Genomic DNA, 25210 nt, shown 5'->3' on the forward strand with positions numbered 1-25210 from the left:
AACGCTAACCCGAACCCGAACCCTAACCGAACCCGAACCCTAACCGGAACCTTAAACCCTAAACCCTAACATTAGTACTAGGGCGCTTGAGTCACGTGTCTAACAGCATGTGACATCAAGTCAGGTGCGTCTCCACTCTTCCATCTTTGATAAGATAAGGATAAGGGCGGACTATCTTATCTAAGCGCCACACGCGCTTAGAGATGCGATAAGATTAAGTCCGATCGGTGATTAGTAAGTAAGTAATCATGATGACATAGTCCGATCGGACTTAGTCATTATCGGAACAAAGCTCCGGCCGCGTTCGGCATCGTAAGCATAATTGACTTTATCTCCTGTGCCGTCGGATAGACAGACGACAAAGAGATAAGCACTTCCCGAAAGGGATGCACTAAGCAGAGTCCTGATGAGCTATAAAAGGCGAAACGGGACGGGACGTTGTAGCACACAACGCCCCCGTTGACTCAGCTCGCCTAACCCACCCTCAACCCTAACCGGTCGATCTCACCTCGCTTCGCTCGGTTTCGATCTCCCTCCCTAACCCTAACCCCTAAATAGGCGGGGTTTTCACTGGGTTTGAGCCCCTATTGTCAATTATGGAACACTTTGCCGTTGGTATAAAGTATCGCACTCACCTCCACGCCCATCCTACAGGCTAGTCGCTCCGTCTCCCCCGTCTTCGTCATGGCCATCCTTCGCCCGCGACCCCTCTATATTGAAACAATCAATCTTCAAAATGTCGTGGTGGACGAGTCCTCCCAGCAAGCCCTTCATGACTCCCCCATCTCACAGTGGGATCCCGAGAGGGAGCTGGTCCTTGAGCAACAGGGACCTATCACCAGAAAACTGGCACCAAGCCCCTTGGTGCCAGGTTTTCGGTGGGACAAGGTCTGTAGCACCACAACCAGGCCCTTTCTCCCGGAACAAGCTGGTGTCCCAGGTGCCCCACAACCTACCCCACAAGCTCCCTTTGGTTTGAATACCATTGTTTCAGTTTTTATAGAGCTGTGGACCTTGTTCCAATCTTCTAGATTTCAAAAGTTCAAGAATCTGGCATCCTTTGACAGCTAATTGCTCAAACAAGATGCCATACTAGACAGCCCTCTAACCTTCTGAATTTATACCCACAGCATGTCTGCTGACCTCCACGGTGCATTTGTACTTCAGGTCAGTTGCTCTCCCTCGCCCCATCATTTGTGTGGGTGAAGGAGCCTTCATTTGCATTCCGCACCGCCGCAAAAAGCGCTGGCACGAATGAACACGGGGTGTCACCGTTTGCGTACTTCAGGACTCTGGTGAACTGCGGGAACACGGGATATCACCTGTTGTGATATAGTGCTCATATCAATGGGAGTGAGAGTGCCATCATCCACGCATACGGAGATCGTCATCTGCGTGAACGACGGGGGATCGTCCTCTTAGCACAGACTCCTACACATGCATATCCCAGTCTTAGTCCCACGTGCGCAACCGCACTGCGTTTTACCACCACGACCCTAACCCTCGAAGCTGCAAGTGACACATTGTCGGTCAGAAGACTTCAGACGATAGTAGGAGACATGCATCCAATAGCGTTGTTCTAAGAAACTCGTACTGTACAGCCAAGTCCGCCATCTCCCTCAGCAAAGATTTTCTCCGACTCCGGGGTGTCGTATACGCACGCGCGAACTTACTTGCTCGCTTCAAGGAAACGGCGCTCGGCCTCTTTGAAGTTGATGACGTTCCAGATCGCAGTCAAGTACTATGCATTACGAAATCGAGCGCGTCAGCTTGCACGCTATCTGAAGCACGACCAAAGGTTACTCACATCGGCCTTGACGTTTTGGTACTGGAGGTAGAAGGCGTGCTCCCAAATGTCGATGCCGATGATGGGGACGTGGGAGAGGAGAGGGTCCTGGTTGGGGGTGGTCACGATCTCGAGCTTCTTGGTCTCAGGGTTGTAGCCGAGCCAGCCCCAGCCGGAACCCTGAACGGCGGCGGTGACGGTGTTCAACTTTTTCTTGAACGCTGTGGCAAGCAGTCAGGTTGTTGTTACCTATACACCACACCATTGGCAGGGTGGAGGGACGAGGAAGGACAATTATGGCATGTCGCTATCAAGGGGCCTTATGGTATTTGCTCTGTAGCAGCGTAGCAATATCAAGAACTTTGGTGCGGCCGGTCCACGGACTGCCTACACCAGGAGCGATGATTAATAGGCGAACGATACGCACTTGCGAGCCGTCTCACAGAAAGGAAGGAGAAGGGAAGGATAACGAGCGGATATAGAGCACTCACCATCGACGCTCCCGAAGTCAGCTTCGATCTTCTCCTTGAGGGGCCCGGCAGAGAGCTCGCCACCGCCATGGCCCGCAGGGGCGAGGTTCTTCCAGAAGAGAGAGTGGTTGATATGGCCGCCGCCGTTGAATTTAAGGGCGGACTGGAGCTTGATGCGCTCCTTGGGGGAGTCGGTCTTGGCATAGGCCTCCTCGGCGGCGTTCAGACCGTTGACGTAGGTCTGATGGTGCTTCTTGTGGTGGAGTTCCATGATCTGACCCGAGATGTGCGGCTCGAGAGCCTGTGCGTGGGAGACCAATTAGGACGACCGGAGCGTACTGGTGATGATAGGAAGACGGGCACGCACATTATACGGATAGTCAAGCTGGGGAAGGGTGTGCACACCGCGGGCGACGAGAGAGAGCGACGCGGCTGGGACGCGGGCGACAGGGCGGGGTGCGCGGACAGCAGAGCGGGCGATGGTGGTGAGGATGGACATGGTGGACACTGGTCAAGGCGGCGAGACCGGGAGACGAGTACTTTGTAGTCCATGACGCAACAGTTGTCGGATTTAGTCGGCTCCTCCTTCCTGTGAATTATACTCATACCTCGGATATCGCTACGAGTATCAATCAACAACTCATCGCGGACAAGAAGCAAACATTAATGGGCTACTGTCCTCATCAATATTAGCTGTTCCGAAAGCTCGAAGATGCGTCACGTGCAGGGACCGCAGAGGTGCGGTTGTCTCTGCTTGCGTCCTCCTTCCCACCGAGTCTCTCGTCCCGCTCTATTCTCCCTTCTGGCTTCCGCGTTCTCTCCTGCATTCTCTGCTCACATTTATCCTACTTCAAAATGCCACCCATGTCCTTCATCGGCCAGGTGACAAAGGTCGGGTACATGAGCAAGACCGCAACTGTCACCGTTTCCCGTTACATCACCCATGCAAAGACTGGCAAGGTATGTCGCTCGTCTGCTCGCCATCTGGCATGAATAAGCAGTCTGAGCCGTCGCCCATCCCCCTTGCCTCATTCCAGCGGCTAGAACGGAGCAAGAAGTATCTCACCCATGACGAGACGAACCGTGCGTTCCCTCACTTCTCTTTTGCACGTCCTCCACCCAACCGCATCTATATGCTCGTAGAGCTCCGGCCGAACGACACCGTTCTCATCCGCAACTGCCCACCAATCTCTGCCCGGAAGCGATTCACGCTCGAGAAGGTGATCAAGTCGCCCGAACGCGCACGCGAGGAGCTTCACGCTCGCCAGGCCGCTGAGGCCGCGGCGCGGTTACAGACAGAACAAAATGCTACTGCGACAGCATGACCTATACAGCATGTCACTTTAGGTGCTGGATCCGTGAACGGCCGAATCCCGCAATCCGATAAACGACCACGGAAAGGGAGAACACGAGATAGGGTCGGAGCAGGAAGGGGGAGGATGAGAGATGGGAACGGCGTCATACGACTGAAATGGGCTGTTGGTGTTGTTGAAGGGCGGCCTGGATCTCGACGAGCTGGGGAAGGAGGGGCGTTTGGTCGGGGGAAAGGGAAAGGGACAACGGGACGTACCTCCAATTTCTTCGTCTCCGATTTCTCGCCCAGGTCTTTCAGCTGTCCCTCCACCCGTTTGCTGTGTAGCCGCGTTTGCATGAAGCATTACTGCGAATAGTTGTAGACGGAGAGAATATGACGAACATCTCACCACGGATGAAGTCTAAACGTGTGTCGACGTTCTGCTTCGCTTCCGTTTGGTCCTGCTTGATGAGCACAGGTCCGATAAGCTTGTAGACGGTGTTGTCCGCAGTCAGAGACGCAAATTCCTACGACAGCGTCGGGGTTAGTGACGCCAGAAGGTAACAACGAAGGGCGCACCTTCTTGACGAGCTCGTTCTCGGAGAACTGAGCCTCGAGCTTCTGACGGGCATCGACCACGAGCGAAAGGTCGTTTTGTATTTTCTGAAAGTCGGCCGAGGTGGTCTGGAGACGTTCCTGCAGAACTAGTGCCATTGGGTTCACCTCTCGTTTGGCGACCTGCTCGCGCTCGAATGCCGCAGGTAGACCAAACATGCACACACAGTTCCCCGGCGCGGTGCAGCCGCGTCGCTTGCAAGTGCAGGCTGCGGCTCTACACATACGCCAGTGCTCACCTGCCCCAACGTCAACGTCTTTCCGATACCCTCCCATCCTCGCCTTGACTCGTAGAACGACAAGACAAGATGGACAATTCCCCCACTGCCCTCTTTGACTCATACGAGTCTGACTTCAAGCAAATCATCCACAGCATCCGCGACAAGCTCGAGGGTGACGCGAAGGATGCTGGCCAGGGCGAGCAGCGCAAGGCAGCGCTTCGCAGGGTCGAGATGGAGCTTGACGAAGCCGACGAGATGGTACGTGCCTCATACTGGCTCTGTGCTATTGTTTGCCGCACGCAGCGAGGAGTGCTACGTCCAAGACTGCCATGAAGAAGTAACGAGACATCTGCAGTCTTTGGTGTCGATGCATCATGTTTCGACGCCTGCAAGCCTGACTACCAGTGAACTTTTCCCCGGTAGACGGCATGCCTTACGGACGTCGCGCCACCTTAATTGCTCGACGGGGCTATCTCGCTTCTTGCCCTACATTCTCAAGCCATCCGCCCCACGTACCAGACTTGGCAGTCATGGTTATCATACGAATGTACTCACGCGGTCCTCGTTCAGGTCTCCCAAATGGAAATAGAAATCCAAGGCATCCCCCAATCCCTCCGGCCCTCGTACCAATCCCGCGTCAAGGCCTCCAAAGCAGACCTCACCCGTTACAAGAAGCTCTCCAAGGACATTTACGCTCAGCTCTCCCGCGCCGAACTCCTCGCCCGTCCCGGGACACGCGGCACGCCTACTTCGGACGAGCCTTACGGCGCGACGAGCGACCGCACACGGCTGCTTGCAGGCACGGAGCTGCTTGAGGACGGGAGCAGGCGGCTGTTGGACAGTCAGAGGATCGCTCTTGAGACGGAGGAGCAGGGCGCGGACATCCTCAGAAGTTTGCGTGGGCAGAGGGAGCAAATTCAAAACGCCCGCGATACGGTGCGTATCACATCGTCCTCGTCGGTCCTACCATGAGTTGGTCTGACCGACCCGTCGCGCCGCTGTATCGCGTTTGCAGCTCCAGCGGGCGGATACCTCTATCGACCGCGCCTCGGGAACGCTCAAGAAGATGATCCGACGGTACGTACTTCGCTTCCCGGGTGGCCCCGCTGCCGCCTCGCATAGATGGGTTCGACGCTGACGCCACGCATGGATGTTTCGTTTGTGCGCTGCCTGTCGTGCGCATGCCTGTAGAATGTACCAGCAGCGTGTCGTCACCGCCGCCATCATTGTGATTCTCGTCCTCCTTATACTCGTCATACTGTATTTCAAGCTTGTCCGCTGAACGCTCGATATAGCCTAGTGCGTCTCAGGTTCAGAGTGTCTGTGGAGGTGTTCTAATGGGCGAGATGTTGGATTGCTTGGAGGGCGATGGACTCGTACATTATGTGTATCTCTAGCTTGATTTTTGCATCTTATCTACCGGAGTGACGGTGGGCAAGTCACAAGACAGTGCAGTTCATCGAGATAGTGCGTGATCCATGAAACATGGCTACATCCGAAGCCAAAGGCAGACGATTGGAGGCCATATGGTGCGCTGATTGTTCAGGCGCCGACTTCACATATGCAGTGATAGAAATGTGAAAGATCTCGAGGAGACGCGTTCTATGGGCAGGGAAAGACGGTGGAATGTGTGCCCTGAAGTGAATAGCTAAGGCTCCTCTTACCATCATGAAAGCTGGTGAGGAGAGACGCGAGAGGATCGCAGCAGAAGCAACACTTCTTGCGAACACCGATGGGGATTGTATAGACCTGTCGATCTTGAGTACGTACCAAAGTTGACGACTGGCGATAGTATCAAACTCGAAGATTGGCTTGAGATAGGACAGCTGCTGCGGAAGCTCAGCTTCCACTGGTCGGGCTTTGTGGACGGAGCATGCCAGCGCCATACCGATGGCCTCCGCATGCAGAGAGCCATTGTAACGGAACTGCAGAGACGACAAGGCTCTGTCAATCTCCTTTTCCAGATCCGAAAACAGAAGTTGAAGGAATCCACGCTTGGAATCTCGCTGTCTAATGATCGGGGTGGAGGACGTAGCGTAGACCATCAAGGCCTCCAGGTTGGACGAGAACGGCGAGAGCTTATGAGAGTGGACCAAGGATCTAGCATTAGATCGCGAGAGTATACAGACATCGAGATATGGGTTGCTTGTTGTTCTCCACGGCCGTCAGCTCTTCTTCTATAGGTAAATGCTGTTTCTCGTCGGACAATCTAACAGTACTTGACGCACCGTGGCTGTCATCGAGGTCGGCTGCATCTGGGCCGTCTACTGCAGCTGTGTCGATTCCTTTCGGAACAACGCCTTAGCGAACAGTGCCAGGCGACGCAAGGAGGCCTGTGTGACGTCACTAGGGTGCGCTCAAGGTCCTTGGCCGTGGGCACTTGACTGTCCAGCATCGGCCGTCGTAATTTCACAACAGTTCGCACATATTTCCGCTGCACATCCCGCGCAAGGTCGTCCGTGAGTCGAGAAGGCCATTCTGAAAGACAGCGTCGAGGATCACCGGCGATTGTGGCCCTGCATCAGTGAGAGACTCGAGCCCGGTGCCATTCACCTGCGCAAGAAACGTGATTGATGTGCATGTTGTCCTGGCAGACCACAAGCGCCCACTGTTGGAGATACGAGCGGCGAGTTTGAGGCAGCAACGTCTCGCGATGAAGATGGGACGTTTCAGCCGGGGATGCGGCAGACGATTAGACAAAAGTGGTCGAGGGCAGTGATAAGATCGCGGTCTGGGACGCCTGTGATCTTACTTGGTCAGAAGTGAGGTATGCATCTCATGACGACGCACCCGAGGTTCTGAACAGTTTGCTTGAGCATGGTCGTTCCGTCTTGATATATTTGGGGTGTCAGCGAGGTGCTCTGGAGTGGCGGCGTGTTCTGCGGGAGACGGTGAGGAGATGTGTTGACTGATCGCGCTTGGGTTGTAAGCGCGAGGTGTGAGATAACCACGTGGGGCAATCAGTGCAGACAGTAGTGCAGAAACACATCCCAGTCCTCGACCTCAGCCTTTGTCCAGCTCGTTCAGCTCGTCCAGCTCGTCCAGCATCGGCCACCTTCAGCCGCGATGGCCGACGTCGCAGTCCCGCCCGACGTCGTCGCAGAGGTCACCCAGATCCTCTCCAACCTCGTCCTCGGCGACAACCAAATTCGTTCCAGGTCCGTTCTCCCCCCCGCATCGATCCCCGCTGCTCACCCTGCTCCCCTCCAGTGCAGAGCAGGTCGTCGAAGAACGCCTCGCAAGCACCCCCGAGCTCTATCTCCTCGCCATCGCCCAATTCGCCACCTCCGCAGATACAGAACTCGTGAGTCCTCCCCCGCATCCTACCCGCACCCGCGTCCCGACCGTCCTCCCCCAAGATGCGCTCCTTCTCCCTCGTCCTCCTCCGCCGCCTTCTCTTCCGCCCGTCCACCACCCACCGCGTCCCTCTCTACGACCACCTCGGCCCCCAGGCCATCGAGACCCTCCACCGCATCCTTCTCCACTCCCTCCTCCACGAGCCCGCGCCCGTCGTCCGTCGCAAGACAGTCGACACCGTCACCGACCTCTCCAACAACGCGTCCAAGCGCGGCTACCCGTGGAACGCCCTCCGCTCCCAGGTGTTCGCCATGGCCGACAGCCCCGACGTCCTCACCCGCGAGGCCGCCTTCCGCGTCTTCGCCGGCTGCCCCAACCTCCTCGTCGATCTCCCCACCGACGCCACCGTAGCCCTCCTCCAGCGCGGGCTCCAGGACGCCCAGAGCACAGAGGTACGTGTCCCGTCCGCTTCCATCTGTCCGTTTCCTCTTCGCGTACCGGTGCTTGATGCTCCTCTCTGGTACGCCCGCGATCGCCTCGCCGCGCCATTCCCCTAGCGCTCCATCATTCGCGACTGCGCATCGACGTCCACACATGACGTGCCTGCTGGTTCTCGCGGGATCATACGTGCTTTTTCACCCTTGCGTGCACATGTAGCGTCCGCTGCAGATGCTCACCGTACACCCCATTTGCGCTAGAGCAAAGGTCCGCTCCCTTTCGCGACGCACACTGACAGATAGCGCACATCGCAGGTCCGGCTCGCAGCCCTCCGCGCGTCCGCCGCCTTCCTCACCTCATCCGACCTCGCCCAACAAGCACAGGCGCTCGCCCTCATGTACCCCATGCTCAACACCCTCCCCTCCGTCCCGCGCGCACAGCAGCCGCCGTTCCTCTCCGTCCTGACCGACCTCGCTGCGTCCAACCCACACCTCTTTCGACCACATATCCCCGCCCTGCTCACCTTCCTGCCGTCGCTATTGCTGCCCGTGGTCGATGCGGGCCCGACTCCGACCGTGGCGCGGCCGAATCCGGGTACGTTCGCGTTCCCTCCTGTGACGAGCGCTGGGAAGGGAGAGAACGGAGAGGAGAGGGAAAACGGGGAGGACGACGAGGTGCGGAAGGGCGCACTGGAGTTCATGACGACGCTCAGCGAGGCCAAGCCGAGCATGCTCAAGGGCGTGGAGGCGTGGGTGAACATCGTCGTGCGGGGGTGCCTGGAGGGCATGGGCGAGATCCCTGAGGACGACACCGAGGCGTGGCTGGACGCGGACGTAAGTGACCATTGCTTCGTTGGCGACCCTGGTGTTTACGGGGCAGCAGCCAGCGGAAGACCCGACAGAAGACTCGTACCCGCACACGTACGAGCACTCGCTGGACCGCGTCGCGTGCGCGCTGGGCGGGGCGGCGGTGCTCCCTCAGGCATTCTCGTTCATCCCGGCCATGCTCGCGTCGCACGACTGGCGGCTCCGACATGCGGGGCTCATGGCCATCGCGTCGATCGCGGAGGGGACGAGCAAAGTGATGCAAAACGAGCTCGGAAAGGTCATCGAGTGCGTGTGGTTCACCGATGTAGTCGTCGGTCGCTGACGAGTGCGAGTGCGCAGCCTGGTCGTCCCGATGTTTGGCGACGCGCACCCGCGCGTGCGCTACGCCGCTTGCCAGTGCATGTGAGTCCCCGTCATCGTATCGCATGCCGTCTTCGGACTCATCGGTGTCGACGACAGCGGACAGCTGTGCACAGATCTCGAGGTACGCATCGCATTCTCCGCGATTGGGTAACCTTGTCTTGTGACGATACACTGACAGCCGTCGACTGTCAACAGGAGGTCGTCCAGGAAAAGTTCCACCAGCAAATCTTCGCGGCCCTCATCCCTGCGCTCGAGGCACCCGAGGCTCGGTACGTCTAGCCTCTGCCTTTTAGCTCCATATCACGGCCGGGCTGCGTCATCATCGATCTGACCGGATCGGATTGTGCAGAGTGCACGCGCACGCAGCGGCTGCGCTCATCAACTTCTGCGAAGGGGTAGAGCGAGAAACCCTAATCCCGTACCTCGACTCCATCGTGGAGCGCCTGCTGAAGCTGCTCAACCCCGCGGCGACGGACGCGGCGAGGCAGCCGAAACGGTATGTCCAGGAGCAGGTCATCACGACGCTCGCAATGGTCGCGGACGCGAGCGAGGCGACGTTCGCCAAGGTGCGTGTGTTCCGTAGACTCTAATGCAGAAGACGGCCGACGTGCTGAATCGTTTTCGCTTTCCGCTGGCAGCATTACGCGACGATCATGCCTCTGCTGCTGAACGTCATGCAGAATGCGAACGGCGCCGAGTACAGGAAGCTGCGGGTCAAGGCAATGGAGTGCGCGGGCCTCATCGGTTCGTCGCAGGTTGTCTGGCTTGCTCTTTGTCTGCTCACGTTCGTGTCTAGCCATCGCAGTCGGCCGCGATATCTTCCGCCCTGACTCACGGACGTTCGTCGAGCTCCTCATGCGCATCCAGAGTAAGCCCGCAGCATGACACGTTATCAACCGATCCGTGCTCATATCCTTCGGCGTCCAGACAGCCCAGTGGACCCGAACGACACCATGCTGAGTCATTTCCTCATCGCGACGTGGGCGAAGGTTTGTCAAGCTCTCGGGGAGGAGTTCGAGCCTTACCTACCCGTCGTCATGCCCCCACTTCTCCGCGTTGCGAGCTCGAAGGCGGACATCTCGATATATGGTGCGTATCCATCGTGAAGAAACACTCCACGCATCTTGTTGATTGAGGCACAGACGACGACGAAGAGCGCGAGGAACGGGACGGCTGGGAGAGCATCTCGATGGACGGTCGCCAGGTCGGCGTCAAGACGTCTGCACTGGAAGACAAGTGCCAGGCGTTCGAGACCCTGCTCATCCACGCGTCCACGCTCAACGCGCGGTTTGGGCCGTATGTCTCGCAGACCCTGGAGCTCGCGTTGCCTGGATTGCGCTTCTACATACACGACGGCGTCCAAGAGGCGTGCGCCATGTGCGTGTCTCTACGTGTCCTCTTTCAGGCGGCCTGCTGATCTGGGGAGACAGGTTGATACCGGTGTTGTTCTCGTGCGGCAAAAACAGCGGGACGCTGACGCAGCAGATGGTCGCCGCGACTTTCTCGCAGCTGATCAACTGCATCGGCCACGAGACCGACTCGTCGTTTCTCGCGTCCCTCTTCAAGTGCGTCCTCGACACGATGCTCGTCATCGGCGGCCCCGCCGCGCTCGCTCCGGAATTCCACAGCGGGCTGCTCGAGGCGACGAAGCGCCAGCTGCAGTCGCTCGCGGACAGGCGGAAGGCGCGCGCGGGGCGGCCCTCGCACGAGTTGCGCGAGGACAAGGAGGATTTGATGCTCATCGAGGAGATGGAGGACTTCGCGCTCGAGGACATGGCGAAGGTCCTGCGGACGTTGGACGCGGACCATCCGCTGCTCATCGCCGTATCGAGCGTGCGGGAGCTCGGGCTGCACCTGTCGGAGTGGGAGAGCGAGGATGAGGGCGGCGTCGCGGGCTAGGAGATAGCGCGTTGATATTTGGCACTTGATACTGTGGTATATTACGCTTTGTGTCTTGCTTTCGACGTTCGCAGCGCACTGTGTCTGTTCGGATCTCGGTCGGTCGGTAGAAGGTCGTTGGTTCGTTTTTGTAACCTTATCTGTAGCAGATGGTGTCTGATTAATAAGGCGCGTTCGTCCTTTCTACACAATTCGGTCCGTAGGGCATTGATCAGGCGGGCAATCTCGATGCAGGTGAAGGGTCGACGTTGATTGCATGCAAGATGGACCAGGCGTTCAGGGTACGGTCGCAAGCCTCCATAGCGGTGGACAGCGTCGCGTATGTTCGACGTACCAAGTACTCCATGATTGACTACCATCTTTTCCTACGCTCGTCGACACAACGGGACCGGCCACATCCATCTCTACTTAACAGTGACCCGTCGTGTACTAATGAATCACATACATACATCTTGACGTGGACGCACAACATGCGAAACGAAACGGGGGGAATCGATTTACTGTACACCTGTATCTAAAGCTTGAATTCGTCCGGGATGACATCCTGTAATCGACGACCCAAGACAGTTCCATCGCATGCCGCGGACCACAACATTATCCCATCGGGAGTGAATGCAACATGCCAGACCCTATCACCGTCGCCAAGCATGATCCATCGCTCGTCCTCCACACCTTCACCGTCTTGTCCGTGGATGCAGAGGCGATATACTGCCCACATGGGGAGAAGCACACCTTGACCACCGCTCTAGTGTGCTCGTCAAGCGACTGGACCATGGCGCCTGTGTGCGTATTCCACACCTCCAACGAATTGTCGTTCCACGAGGCTGAGAGCAGCAGCCGACCATCCGGGGAAAATGCCATATCATAGATCGAACCCTCGTACGACTTCAAGAGCAGACACTCCTGTTTAGTCGCCATATCCCAAATGCAGATCATCCCACTGCTATATCCAACAGCGAGGTGTGTGCTCGAGGACTGAAAGCGGCGCTGCGAGCATGAATGTCCTCGCTACCCGGCGACATCTCGAGCGCAAGGTATGCATCCGATACAAGTTCCCGAATATCACAGCTGTACCCCTTGGGGACAAGAAGCCAATGGCTGTCGGGGGAGAATAGGGGCCGGGAGCCTGTCATGTCGGGAATCAGAGGCAGCGGCTGGAACGTTCGTCCATCCCGGAGTCGTACACTGCGGTCCCTGGCTTGGGATGCAATGTAAGCACCGTTGCTAGACCACGCGCAGGATCGGATGACACTCAGGTGACCTTCGAGGGAGGCGACTTGGCGTGAGTTGCCGCTGATGTCCCAGATCGTCACCTTCCCATCTTCACTTGCAGACGCGAGATGTCGGCTGTCTGGTGAGAATGCGAGATCCGACACTACTCCGCCAGGGGAAAACCATTCTTGCGAGATGTATGCATCTCGGGCATCCCAAAGGATGATGGTGGAAGCGCCGGACGCCGTCGCTACCCAGCGTCCATCTGAGGAGACAACAAGGGTGGTGACGGACGAGTCATGCCCGGGGTTCCCGGCTACGCAAGTCAACGTCCCACTCAGGATCATGGTCAATGAACGAGACTCACGTCTTCCGTCGGCGCCCATTTGTCGCTTAGTGGACGAAACAACGTGCTAAACTCGTCCGACCAGGAGATCGTCTTCTGCGCATTCAGGACTGGGCCACCGGGAACCGTCAATAGTGCACGATGGGTGGGATACGTGATCAGGGCCTTCTCCAAGGTTGCAAAGAGCTCCAAGTTGGCAGGTCGACGACATTCGCTATATATACGTCCGAGGTTATAATCCCAGATGACCAGGGTGACATCTCCTATCGACGTCTGTTTCGACCTAGGCAAGGCATGGACGGCATGTTGGAGCTTCTGTTTCCAGTCTCGTATCCACCACGTTAATGAGGTCTGGTGCCCCTGGTCTGATTGAGTAGGCGGCATAGACGGCGATTCTGATTTGAATTATATGAGGTATATACGACTAGGAGACAGAATGAGACACAAACGAGTACGGTTCCCGATCGCAAGCGGACTAGTGATCTCCAGTAGAACTAATTGGAACAGCAGCTCTACGATACGCTCGTCCACATCTTGAAGTATCTGAAAGTGAACACAGAGAGGTATAGTCGGGGTACACAGATGATATAATAACGCTCACATTCAACGTTCGCAGCTTTAGCCGACGATGTAAATAACCTGGCTCCAGCGGAGTCAGTGGTCGTATTATCAAATCCTGGCAGGTGAGGTTTTCGAGGTTGGGGAAGTCGGAAATGAAATTAAGGAAAGCGGATTCCGTGTGGAACAAAGCGCTGCGTATCGTCAGGCTCTGAAGGCTAGTCACGGATTGCCTGCCATGGAGTAGAATGGATTCGGAGAGTGAGATATTCCAAAACGAGGGCGACATTCTATCGAATGTGATATGACGGAGACAGGGGAGGATAGACAGCAGTGGGAATGAAGAGAAATCCTCCCATGGAAACGACAAAGATCGTACAACAGGCTGAAGGTGCGGCTGAGCTCGGACAGCATCGTGGAACTTGATGAGCTGATTTGTGCTTCGGAGGTCTACTTTTGTGTAGAGAACGAAGAGGCTACAAGGATGGAGCTGGCTACAGGTGAGAGCAAAAGCGCACAGCGTGGTGTTGTCATCAGAGCAGAGATCGATGGCTTTCTCGATGACCTCCCATGGGAGGGCCGGGGACTGCGGGATGGACTCTGTACCCGAAGGCAAGGGGTTTAGGGTGTTCGCGAGGTCGGCCATAAAAGATATGGACATTCGAAGGGCACTTAAGCTTGCTGATAGGTAACGCGGTGAGCGACACTCAGGCGCTGTGCCGAGAGGACAGCATGTAATCAGATCCTGCAGGCGTCAAAAGGGACAAATGTCAGAGCGTCTATTACAGTCACAGTATCTAACCACTGGGTGCGTACTCTAGGACAATGAATCTGATCTCGTCTGTTGTCCACATAACCATGCTTTACCCCTACCTTCTCAGATATCCCACGACGACGCATAGTATGCGCCCCTTCTTATCGACTCTACCCCGCCTAGTTCGGAACAGTATCAACCATCATTTTGGTTCCACGCCCACAAGCGGTGCGCGAACCGATGTCGTCTTATACGAAGACTACGATACGGGATAATCCTAACAATGGAATGGGCGATGCTATTATACGTAAGATTTCGGAATGAACTAAAGTAGGGAGAATATGCTACCGGTAGCTACGCCTGATGGCATTGCTCTTTGAACTGACCCAGCATCGCGACGTCGTGTGCCTTGTCCATGATCCCATCTCGCTGGATACTGCTCGTCGCCCAGTCCGGAAGACCCTCGTCCAGAGAAGCAGGATATCTACCGCGACCGTGCGTCCCGACCCAGTCAAAGTCGACAAGCATGCCCCGAGGTCCGTCGTCAAGGCCAGATCCACCAGGGACGACCATTGTGTTCGGGGTACGGAGGTCACCGAAGACGAGGTCGTGCGAGTGGAGCAGCGCGATGGCACGCTTGATATCCTGGTAGATGCGGTACGGAAGGAGCTCCTGCCGATTCGCGGCTTCCCATGCCATCTCGCCGTGAACACGTTCCATTACGACCATGAACAGGTCGCCACATACCGGGACACAGACGTGCAGCGCTGGCGCGAGGTGCTCGGCTGCAAGTATCCTGTGCGCTTCCGGGTGATATCGCTCGGTGAGCTTCACCACTACTTCGACGCTGTCGGTATGTGTGTCGCGAGGTGATGAGGGCGCCGTCGTTTCTTCATCAATATTTGAAGACCTCCAGGGCATGGTGGCGAGGTAGATACCCGAACGTCGTCACCTTCGGAAGCGGCCAACAAAACAGCCTCGCCTGATCGTGTCAGCCGGTGCGTGAAAGTGAGCGACGGAACAAAACCCGTGTAGGAAGGGATCTTCAAGGGCGAAGGGAACAAATGAGCGATGCTGGCTTGAGGAGGTGCCCCAGGGACGGCCTTGAGTTGTGCGTAGAACGCCGTGAGGTCAGCGATAGCCTTCCGAGTGGCTGTGAGTGCTCGGGAAAGACGGAGGACGTTCTTCGCAGAATGGAATCCCAAGTGCAGCCGCTCAGAAAACAACAAATCACAATACATTCCGTCAGTGTATATTGCAACGCTGATCTCGAGCAGGTTGCCCATGAATCCACAAAGGATGGCAGGATAATTCGATTGTCTCCGCAAGGCCTACACATCACGCCAATACAGACGGATGACTATGACAAGTACGCCAGGCGCACCTTGAACTGGGGTGCAGTTACGATATGTGCGTACGACAACCCTGCTTGCAGGGAGGCGTCACCTTCTAGACCGGCCTCATTCTTGACCTCCACCACGACGAAAGGGGGATCGTCCGCATTGATAGCATGCGGTACAATGCCATAGGTCCCCTGGGGGGGTTTCCAATGCAACGCTTTTGAGAATATCTTGCCGAGCAAAGTCTTCATGGCCCCCACCCGATCATCCTCCGATGAACAGCTGCGGGCGGCGGTTGTCATGAGTTGGTGCACCATTCGCATGAGAATCGGAGGAGGAGCGGGCTCAGAGATATCATCGTCCAGGTGGCGCAAACGATAGTCAACGAGGCCCAAAGCGTGATTGAAGAGGCAGGCAGGGGGGCCATAATTTCCTGCGGGTCGCCCAGCATGAAACTTGTCGGCATTGTCAACGACAACCTTCCGCATGCCTGCGGAAGTCGAGGCACCATTTGAAGGTCGGGGGACGGTCGTCCGAATCAATTCAACACGTTGTTCACGCCACGAGAGCCTGTTTGAACACGAAGAGCAGAGATAGAAACACAGAAGTGTGACGTACCTCTGAGCACCTGATCCTGGATAGTTCCCAGTTGATCTAAACTCTGTAAGACTAGAGCAAGCGTGAGGAGTACGGCGATGACGTATATGCAGGGACTAACCGTCTTCCGTGACGACAAGAAATGGACCATGTCGGGAGATGGCCCATCGGGGAAGAATTTGCTAACCTGCCTGAAGCGTGTGGCAACTTTGTCCTCATCATGACAGTGCAGCCGAAGGCATTCTCGACTGCGGGAAAAGAGTGTGGCGTCCGGCTCGGTAGGCAAATCGGAAAGCTATTGGGATTCAGACCAACTGCCTGTAGTGGACGAAAATGATGATGGCCGTACGACATAGAGCGTGCATTGTGCTGTGCCAATGTGGCTAGCGATACTCGGTTCCTGTGACTTGGCCCGATCCCACAAATGCTGCAAGCGGGATGTGCTGGGAGCGTTTACGACGATGTCGTTGTTGCGGATATCCGGGTGAGGATAGAAGAATATGTAGTCGTCGTCAGACATGGTCGTGGTTCGACATCAAGTAGGTTTTGGCGCTCGCTCCGTACACATCTGCCTGCCCATACCCGGTTGCCCTTCACCCTTGTACTCGCTCGTCATGCCACCGCCCCATCGCCTCCTGTCTGCTTGTCTGATCCTCGACTCGCTTAAAAGACACTCCCTCGTCGTTGTCGGGTGGCCAGCGGGTAGTGGAGCAAAAGTCTCCTGACCATCAGGGCTGTTTCCTCGCTCGAGGAGAACCCGAGGACTGTCTCATGGGGGATGCACTCGCCCTAGAGGTACGCCATATTCTTGAAGAATACCATCCGTGGCCGGAGGACCCTTTGAACGCGTTCTATCCACCCCGGCACATGGTGGTTCAGTATTACGACGATGTTACGGTGCGAGATATGTACCTCGAACGCACCTTGTCAATACCGGTCAAGTTCCTCTTGAACCCTAGGTTCGACCTGCTGGGCTACTTCGCTCGGCACGTCCGACGGCTTTTTGCGGCTCCAGCCTTCGAGCTTGATGACCTGGAGGGCGAATTTCGAGTCCTGTTCACGCGTAAACCGAGCCCTCGCATCAGTCCACCCATCCCGCTTTTTGCCGTACGACCAAAGACTCGCCACGCTGAATCCGATAACAGCTTGAGTGCGCTACAGCGCAACGCGGCCGCTCCCCGGGATTTCTCTCGACTCATCCCAGAACCAGTCGTCGTAGTTGTCCAGGTGAATGAGCAGCCCGCTCGGGCCCTAGTCGACTCAGGATCCCTGTCAGACTTCATGTCTGCAAGGTTAGCACATCAGTTAGGTCTGGAGGTTTTTGAGCTCACCAAACCTTTGCCTGTGCAGCTGGCCGTCCAAGGGTCCCGCGCAAAGATTAACTTTGGCTGCCGAGTTCGACTGGAATACCAGCGCATCAGGACTGAGAGGTATTTTGATGTCATAAACTTACTGAATTACGACCTCATTCTCGGAACTCCATTCATCTTCCAGCACAAGGTCACGTTGGGACTCAACCCCACCACCCTAGTGGTCGGCAGTCCGCAGGCTCTGCCAATCGAGGGCCGCCAGGTGCGGACGCTACAGTCGCACGCGGCGGACGTGCTGGACGACGTGCTCGAGGCGGCACGAAAGGAGTTGCGTGAGTACGCGGCTCCCATTTGCAAGGAAGCTAGTGACTCACCACTACCTCCTTTGCGGACCATCAACCATCGTATCCCCCTCATAGACCCGGATAAGGTCTATACCTGGCGGCCGTCTAAGTGTCCGGACGCTCACAGAGAGAATTGGCGGGAGAAGCGAGATGCTTACCTCAAATCGGGGTGATGGAAGTACACTAGTGCCCGTAACACGTCCCCAATGGTACTCCTTACCAAGCCTGGTACGGGAGTGAAAGGAATCCCTCCGAAACTGCAAGTAGTGTGCGATCTCCGCGAACGTAATGCCAACACAAAAAAACTGACATCACCGCTTCCGGACATGGAAGGTATTCTGCGACGCGTATCCAGGCATCAGTATAGGAGCCTGATAGACGGTAAAGACGCGTACGAACAGATTCGGGTGGAACCCGAACATGTGGAACGTACAGCGATGACTACACCTGATGGAAACATGGTCAGCCTTGTTTTGCAGCAGGGAGACTGCAACGCTGTCGCAACGTACCAGAGCTTGATGAACTACATCTTCGGCCCATACATTGGGGTGTTTCTTGACGTCTATCTAGATGACATTGTGATCTACTCGGATACCCTATCAGACCACGTCAAACACGTCAAAATCGTCGTAGACATATTGAAGCGTGAGCAACTGTTTCTGAGTGCTACTAAATTGAAATTTCTGTGCAATGAAATGAAGATCCTAGGGCGCATCGTGGACGACCGAGGCATTAGGATGGATCCTGACAAGGTGGACAGTGTGCTTAACTGGAAGGTACCTACCTCGAAGGAGCTCTTACGCGGATTTCTAGGGTCCGTAGGGTATTTGGCAGACGATATTGCCACGGTGAGAATTCCTATGGGAGTATTAGCCTCTATGACTGGCGCGAATGCTTCGTTCAAATGGGACTTCACTCACCAGCGAGCTTTCGATGAGATTAAGCGGCTGGTTCACGCGCACCGAGAACACCGCCGCAAGCCGTTGGACTACTCAGCGGGGGCTCCACCCATTTGGCTGGTAACAGACGGCTCGCATGGCGGAATTGCAGGTGTGGTATGCCAAGGAGAGGACTTTCGGAACGCGCGGGTAGCCGCGTTCTTCTCTGCTAAGCTGTCATCAGCTCAACAGAACTATCCCGTGCACGAGATTGAGATGCTCGCCGGGGTTGAATCAATGCTGCGACACAGAGATATTTTGCTTGGGTGTCGATTTACCTGGGTAACAGATCACAAGGGGCTAGTACACTTGCTGAACCAACGGAACCTGTCCGGACGGCAAGCCCGATGGCTAGAGAAAATCTCTGAATACGATTTCAAGATCGAGTACGTACCAGGCGTTGACAACGTATTAGCAGACGCCCTATCTAGAATATACTCTAATGACCAACCTGGCACGGTGCGAGCGCCGTCAGAATACACCCAACATGATGACGCCGCAAACGCACCTCGGGCGCTCTCCGCCAACGCTGTCTCCGTACCCCTCCTTGTTGACCTTGAGGGACGGGCTGCTACTGAGCTAACCAAAACTGCTCCTCGACGTTCGGAGAGGCTGCAAGCCGCCGCCGGAGGACTCAAGCACGCTGTTACAAGCAGCGTTGGGTCGAGGCTGGAGGGCGCGTCGCGTGCAAGCCGAGCGCCTCGACGGCCACGTGATCGCGTTCAGGCTTCGAGCTCGTCGACCGACGCGGTGTCGACAGTCAGAAAGACGGTCTGGGAGACAAGCAAGACGGTGAATGCGAGACGAAACAGCATCGCACGGTCGGAACATTCTGCTGGCAACCAGCAGAAGACGCCTGCGCTGCCGAAAAGGCAACGCTCACGCCAACAACGGCGGGAGACGCTGTCAACGCCAGCGCCTGAGACCGGGCGTCCCGAAACCTCCAAAGAATTTGCCGCTCGCATCAAGCGTGTCGTTCTCCACCCACCTCGCGCAGAACGACAGGAGGGCGCGGGTGCCCAGCTAACTTCTCCCAGCACACCCAGCACCGAAACGGCCACCAAAACCGCTGAACAGGCGGACGGCACTCCACCATCTTCGACACTGCAGGACAGCAGTACTTCGGCTCAGCCCGCCGAGCATGTAGAACGTTCGGGAGCTCAGCTCCTGGACCACATCGCCGGTTCTCAAGACGGCATTCACCTGGAGGGCGCGTTACACAACAGATACGCTGAAGACGCGTTTTTTGCGCCAATTATTCAGAACCCGCATCAGTACAAGAATTTTCACGTTTCTAACGGTCTGGTCTTCCTTAGGGAACGGGGACGCGAGCTTCTGTGCATCCCTCGTGTCATAGTCAACGGACGTAGCGCTAGGGAAATTGTAATCTCTCATGCTCACTCGCTGTTGGCGCATCTAGGACCTAGGAAGACGGCCGATCTCCTCCGCGACCACGTCTGGTGGAAGACTTTGCTTCCCGACGTACAATCCTACTGCGACTCGTGCAAGACGTGTAAACGCAGCAAGCCGGCCAATCAGAAGCCGTACGGCCTGCTTAACCCCTTGCCTGTGCCTACCTCGCCTTGGGAGGCTATTGGGATGGATTTCGTAGGGCCATTGCCCGAGTCCAAGGACCGGGATAGCACGTACGACTCCGTCACTACTGTAATAGACCTTCTAACGGGAATGGTTCACTTGATACCCTCTAAGACCACTTACCGCGCTCGGGACGTCGCTGAACTGGTTTTCTCAGAAGTATACAAGCTACACGGGCTGCCTAAGGCTATTATTAGTGACCGAGATGTTTTGTTCACTAGCACCTTCTGGTCCCATTTGCACAAGCTTATCGGCGTAGAATTGCGGATGTCAAGTGCCTACCACCCGGAATCCGACGGCTCTACTGAGCGAGCGAACCGTACTGTGTCTCAGATGTTGAGACAATGCATCAGGCCGGACCAGAAGGATTGGGTGGCTAGACTGCCGGGGATCGAGTTTGCTATTAACATGGCCAGGTCCGACGTCACTGGGTTCGCTCCATTCTTCCTCAACACTGGCCGTATGCCCCGACCCATGATATGGGACCGCCCTGCCAAGGACGAGTACCCCGGAGTGCGGGTGTACGCTCAAAAAGTGAAGTCCGCTATCATGACGGCTCATGATAGCGTCATTGCGGCAAGGGTAAAGCACGTCCGGGACGCTAATCGACGCAGGCGGCCGGCCCCGTTCACTGAAGGAGATCTCGTATACCTTTCTACTAAGAACATCGCTCTACCTAAAGGATTGTCCCGAAAGCTTGCCCCAAAATTCATCGGGCCGTACCGTATTGTGCGAGATTACCGTAACTCCTCGTTCCGAGTAGAGTTGCCTCCCAGCCTGAAGCGGCGAGGTATCCATGACGTTTTTCACGCCTCTTTGCTCCGTATTCACGAGCCCAACGACGACCGGCTCTTCCCTGGCCGTTTGGACACTCAAGTATTCGAGATTGAGGACCCTGAAAATGAGTGGGCTGTTAGTAAAATCGTCGGACACGTCGGTAAAGGAATTGACGCGATTTTCGAGGCCGAATGGAAGTCAGGGGACAGGACTTGGATCCCTTATCGAACGGCTGAACCCTTAGGTGCGTTAAGAATGTACCTGGAGGCGTTAGGACTAGAGTCAGTCGATCAGCTCCCCGAGGGCTTGGGGACGCCACCACCCGACGACCCGCAGATCTTTTCGGGTCATGTCGACGTATTCCTACAGAGCCTTATCAGCCAGGTCTGCCAGGAGTATAATAGGTACGCCGACTCACCACTTTCCTTACCCCAGCCCCCTGTTCTCGATTATCCGCCGTCTACCCGTTCCTCCCGTCGACGCAGACACCGCCGCTCTAACCCACAAATCACCACCACTCGCCATGCACGTCCACTCGACCCTCTGCCCGGGCGGGGACCTACTCCTCACTTCCGCCCACCTTTCCGGGATCCACGTCTATCCCGCTCAACTCCTCCGCTTGTACCTCGAGCACGAGACTCACCTGCGGGAGCTGGTCAGCGGGGGCAAGAGTTTCGATTTCGCCGAGCACCCGATACCGGCCGGTATAGACACGTTCGTGGCGATCTGGAACGAGGACGCGCACAGCCTGTACGGGTTCTCGTCGGTCGATCCCAACTCAGGCGCTATAATACTCACCACGCGCCCTCCCCCTCCCGCCGAGCTCCTCTATCCCACGCTCCTACGCGAGGAGAAGTTAGAAGACCGGTTCAAGCTCTCCCGCGAGGAGCGACAGCTCTTGGAGAGGCTCAAGGCCGACGCCGCCATGCGCGAGTCCGGCCGCGTCGAGAAGTCTCGCCGTCAGTACGAAGGGCGCGAGGCTCGTCGCAAGAGCAAGGCCCGTCTCGGGGCCCACTCCTCGGCCATGCGCAAGGTCGCCTCGGCTCTGGCCACTACCCTCGACCTCCAAAACCAAGCGGGTCTCGACCTGGGTTTCGAGGCGGGGTCGCCCTCGAACGCGGGTTCCCCAGGGGGGGACATCGGCCTCTCTCAACTCCTCAACGTCCCGGACTTCGCGTCCGAAACCCCTCACGCGGGCGGGGAGGACACGGCCATGGAATTCAACCCCGACGAGACCAAGGACGATACGAACGCGTCCTGAACGTGGACGCCCCGCCTGCGCACCGGCGCGGTCGTCCAGGAGGGCGTATGTAGCGCCCGCGTCACGCGCTACTTCTCTTCTCTCCCTTCGTACCTGATCGACTCCGTGCTTCGGGATTGTCTCTCCTCGATCTCTCAGCTTCTCTTATCTCACTCGTATCTAGCCCGAGTCTTCCCGAACCTTAGAGCTGTTATAGCGCCCATGAACCGTATATAAACCCAGATCTGTATGTACAAACTCCAGCGTTCAATCGAGATACTCATACCCTGTCTATCCCTCGAGCGAACCTCTCTCCCTCTCGTGACGCGCCACCTACCCCTTCGGGCCAGCGAGCGCGTCAGCTGCTTTCAGGCCAGTTACACACTGCGCAATCCGGTCAGCGCGCTGTTTCTGTGGTTGGCCGGACGCAGAATGGACTGCAGGACGTAGAACAGAAGTGCTGCCTGTAGTAACGTACCACGTCGAAATCGGGGTCTCGTAGCAAAGACGTCTCTACTAACACATCTTCCATGTTCCAGTGAATGATAACATACAACTCCTTCGTAGTGCGATAGACGTGAGGTGAGAGCTTATCCCCCTTACCGATATCGGCGTCGTGGCAGCAATAGGGCCCGTTTAGCTGCAATAGGTACTCAGCATGTGCCGCATACAGGTCGCCAATGCGACGTTCCCCACTTCGGATCAGCGGCAGCTCGAGCCCGAAACCTGGGTCAACTCTCCGGACTGGGCTCAAGACGGGAACTTCCCCGTTCGCCTCATCATCGAAGTAACCGACAGGAACGTGGCCGTCAGCCTCGTCTTCCCACTCGGTGAGTACAGAACCCTCTGTGTCGGACCAGTCCGAATTTTCAGATTCTGAAGAGTTACTGACTGATTGTAAGTCAGGCATGTCGCCCCAAGCGGTCTCGACATAGTGCAAGTCAATGCCGGCCGACGTTTCAGTGGTGGCGGCCAACTCTCTGAGTTGTTCAGCCAGGGAGTGGCTTCCGATTTCAACGCTGTACGAGGTAAGTCCGGGTGGTTTCCCCTTCTTGTCCGACTTCACTAAATTGGCTTTCGGGCACGCATTAGCATAATGACCAGTTTCTTTGCATAGGAAGCATTTGCCCTGCTCTCGGAGTTCAGCTCGCTCTCGGCTCGAAAGCCGGGGCTCGTTTCGGTTGCGAGAGGATCGCTTAGCTCGCCCGGACGATTTCTCGCCCTTGCTCGGCCTGGCTTGGTGTGTTCTTCCGCCGTTATGTCCCTGAGAGCGGCGCTGATCATTCTGATGATTCTCGCGATCGTTACGATGCGGGTACGCCTTCTGCTGGCTTCTGGTGCGCGAGGAACTTCGATTGTCCCGCTTGCGCCCCCGAGGTTCATTCCCTGGGCGGGAATAACGTCCTCTGCCGACCTTTTCAGCGATCTCAATAATTTCGGCGGCCTCGCGAACCTCCGACCAGGTAGACGTAGTTGGGGTGAGTTCTTTCTTCCACAGTTCGCGTTGAATTGACTCATTCAATCCATGCCACAGCTTGTCGACTCGTTCACGTTCCGAGACGAACCCCACAAGCAAAAACAGGTTTTCTAGCTCGTGGACGTAGTCTCGTACACTACGGCCTCCCTGGTAAATGTTCCTCAGTTTCTCCCGCATCTGTAAGCGGTAATCAACAGGAAAACAGTAGTTGAACAGCTCTTTGAACAGGTCCTCAAGGGTCCATTCGGTAGGATTGTTAGACACTGTATTCACCCAAAAGGTGTAGGCTTTCCCGGTCAAAAAATTCGAAATGGTAGAGGCGTGCATTCGTGAGTCCACGGTGTACCCTCGAATGAACTCCACACACTGACACATAAACTTGTGGAAGGTCTGTGCATTGGCTTCGCCGTTGTACTTCTCCGGTCGCTCAGGTTTGAGCACCGGCTTCTTGGTGCGCTTTTTCCTGTTCTTACGGGACTTCCGTGAGGTTCGGTGAGAGCTCGTAGACTCACTCTCTTCGATAGAGCTCGTATCACCGCCTTCCGAGGGTTCAGAAGAGGATGAGGATGAGCTGCTAGAGCCGTCCGAGGGATCTCCGCCCGTGATGCCAGCGAAGGCCCGTTCTAGGTAGCTGCCAGGCTCCAGCTGGGCCACCGGCCGCAGAGACGATGCCCGGTGAGCAGGCCCGAGACTCTTTCTCCCAGCTACGGATTCCTGGGAGACAACAGCGCCCTTGGCCTTCCGGGCCTTCTGCGAATCCCGCTTCTTCTTACGAGCGGCCTTACGCTGCTCTGCTTCTTCCTTCAACCGGGCCAGCTCCTTGCGGATTTCCTGGAGCTGCTCTGTGAGGAGGCGGTTAGCCTCCTGGCTAGCTGAGCGACGAGGAGCGGCCATTATGGCTTCCTCGACCTCACTCGCCTCGGACGGGGTCGAAGCGCGGCTTGTAGTGTATGAGGAGCCCGACCGGGCAGATCCACCCGGAGTAGTAACAGCCGTGGGTTCACGCTCGGAGGGCCCGTGCCCTTGCTTGCGGGCCTCCCAGTACTCTAACATAGCACGCTGTTCGTCTGTGTTGTAACCGTCAAATATATTGTGCGGGGTACTACTATACAATTGTAGCTCGCGCCTTTGCGCGTCGGGGTCCAACTCCTCGTCTGGGATGCCCGAGGCACCCCAGTTCCGTGCGTCTACGGTCTTCCCCTTCTCCCGGGAGGGACCTTCGCCCACCGACTCGGGCGAGAGGGAGCGCGGACGAGTAGTCCCGACCGCGGTCATCCGGCGGGAGTAGCGATCCCGTTCAACGGGAGTCAGGTTCGCAGCGGCTGTATCCACGGCCGCCCGTTGAGGGGAAGTGAGTCCGGGGCCGTCCTGCGCAGTGACGGGATCCCGAGCAGGCGGAGCGGCGTCCGCACTGCGAGCACGGCGGCGCCGTTGGACTGGAATCCAAGGGCCGCCGTCGTCGTCAGAGCCGTCCTCGACGGTCACTGGATACTTCCGAACGCCCTCGCCGG

The 25210-nt window shown here is 56.7% G+C and overlaps 9 protein-coding genes across 9 annotated transcripts; 5 read left to right on the forward strand and 4 right to left on the reverse strand.

The window, feature by feature from the left end:
- Positions 1-1588: 1588 nt before the first annotated feature.
- DICSQDRAFT_92399 (superoxide dismutase mitochondrial) lies at positions 1589-2755 on the reverse strand (the record flags this gene model as incomplete). Its single annotated transcript, XM_007369854.1, has 4 exons — positions 1589-1741; positions 1808-2007; positions 2278-2557; positions 2624-2755. 4 exons carry the CDS (start codon positions 2753-2755, stop codon positions 1670-1672), a joined length of 684 nt encoding a protein of 227 aa, XP_007369916.1. The 3' UTR covers positions 1589-1669.
- Positions 2756-3099: 344 nt separating this feature from the next.
- DICSQDRAFT_14776 (nucleic acid-binding protein) lies at positions 3100-3518 on the forward strand (the record flags this gene model as incomplete). Its single annotated transcript, XM_007369855.1, has 3 exons — positions 3100-3216; positions 3294-3339; positions 3400-3518. Coding segments are annotated over 3 exons (282 nt in total), but the record flags the coding sequence as incomplete, so codon positions are not given.
- A 196-nt stretch (positions 3519-3714) lies between these two features.
- On the reverse strand, positions 3715-4264 carry DICSQDRAFT_69701 (prefoldin subunit 6; the record flags this gene model as incomplete). The annotated part of the gene is made up of 4 exons (XM_007369856.1): positions 3715-3771; positions 3827-3887; positions 3953-4077; positions 4130-4264. 4 exons carry the CDS (start codon positions 4262-4264, stop codon positions 3715-3717), a joined length of 378 nt encoding a protein of 125 aa, XP_007369918.1.
- A 163-nt stretch (positions 4265-4427) lies between these two features.
- Positions 4428-5808, forward strand: DICSQDRAFT_183269 (vesicle transport v-snare protein vti1). The gene is made up of 4 exons (XM_007369857.1): positions 4428-4644; positions 4957-5322; positions 5402-5463; positions 5578-5808. Exons 1-4 carry the CDS (start codon positions 4474-4476, stop codon positions 5666-5668), a joined length of 690 nt encoding a protein of 229 aa, XP_007369919.1. The 5' UTR covers positions 4428-4473; the 3' UTR covers positions 5669-5808.
- Positions 5809-7452: 1644 nt separating this feature from the next.
- On the forward strand, positions 7453-11210 carry DICSQDRAFT_69723 (ARM repeat-containing protein; the record flags this gene model as incomplete). Its single annotated transcript, XM_007369858.1, has 14 exons — positions 7453-7544; positions 7597-7690; positions 7746-8135; positions 8436-8954; positions 9004-9233; positions 9288-9350; positions 9408-9432; positions 9507-9580; positions 9661-9877; positions 9950-10055; positions 10108-10179; positions 10239-10400; positions 10448-10688; positions 10742-11210. The coding sequence occupies 14 exons, from the start codon at positions 7453-7455 to the stop codon at positions 11208-11210; spliced, it is 2754 nt and encodes a 917-aa protein (XP_007369920.1).
- Positions 11211-11804: 594 nt separating this feature from the next.
- On the reverse strand, positions 11805-12769 carry DICSQDRAFT_69728 (WD40 repeat-like protein; the record flags this gene model as incomplete). The annotated part of the gene is made up of 2 exons (XM_007369859.1): positions 11805-12153; positions 12285-12769. The coding sequence occupies 2 exons, from the start codon at positions 12767-12769 to the stop codon at positions 11805-11807; spliced, it is 834 nt and encodes a 277-aa protein (XP_007369921.1).
- A 1665-nt stretch (positions 12770-14434) lies between these two features.
- Positions 14435-16537, reverse strand: DICSQDRAFT_174058 (uncharacterized protein; the record flags this gene model as incomplete). Its single annotated transcript, XM_007369860.1, has 6 exons — positions 14435-14970; positions 15033-15411; positions 15465-15910; positions 16039-16081; positions 16139-16312; positions 16367-16537. 6 exons carry the CDS (start codon positions 16535-16537, stop codon positions 14435-14437), a joined length of 1749 nt encoding a protein of 582 aa, XP_007369922.1.
- A 251-nt stretch (positions 16538-16788) lies between these two features.
- Positions 16789-17844, forward strand: DICSQDRAFT_174059 (uncharacterized protein; the record flags this gene model as incomplete). Its single annotated transcript, XM_007369861.1, has 1 exon — positions 16789-17844. One exon carries the CDS (start codon positions 16789-16791, stop codon positions 17842-17844), a length of 1056 nt encoding a protein of 351 aa, XP_007369923.1.
- Positions 17845-19405: 1561 nt separating this feature from the next.
- Positions 19406-20079, forward strand: DICSQDRAFT_69665 (uncharacterized protein; the record flags this gene model as incomplete). The annotated part of the gene is made up of 2 exons (XM_007369862.1): positions 19406-19624; positions 19687-20079. Coding segments are annotated over 2 exons (612 nt in total), but the record flags the coding sequence as incomplete, so codon positions are not given.
- Positions 20080-25210: the final 5131 nt, after the last annotated feature.

Source organism: Dichomitus squalens (genome assembly GCF_000275845.1).
Source record: "Dichomitus squalens LYAD-421 SS1 unplaced genomic scaffold DICSQscaffold_57, whole genome shotgun sequence".
NCBI lineage: Eukaryota > Fungi > Basidiomycota > Agaricomycetes > Polyporales > Polyporaceae > Dichomitus > Dichomitus squalens.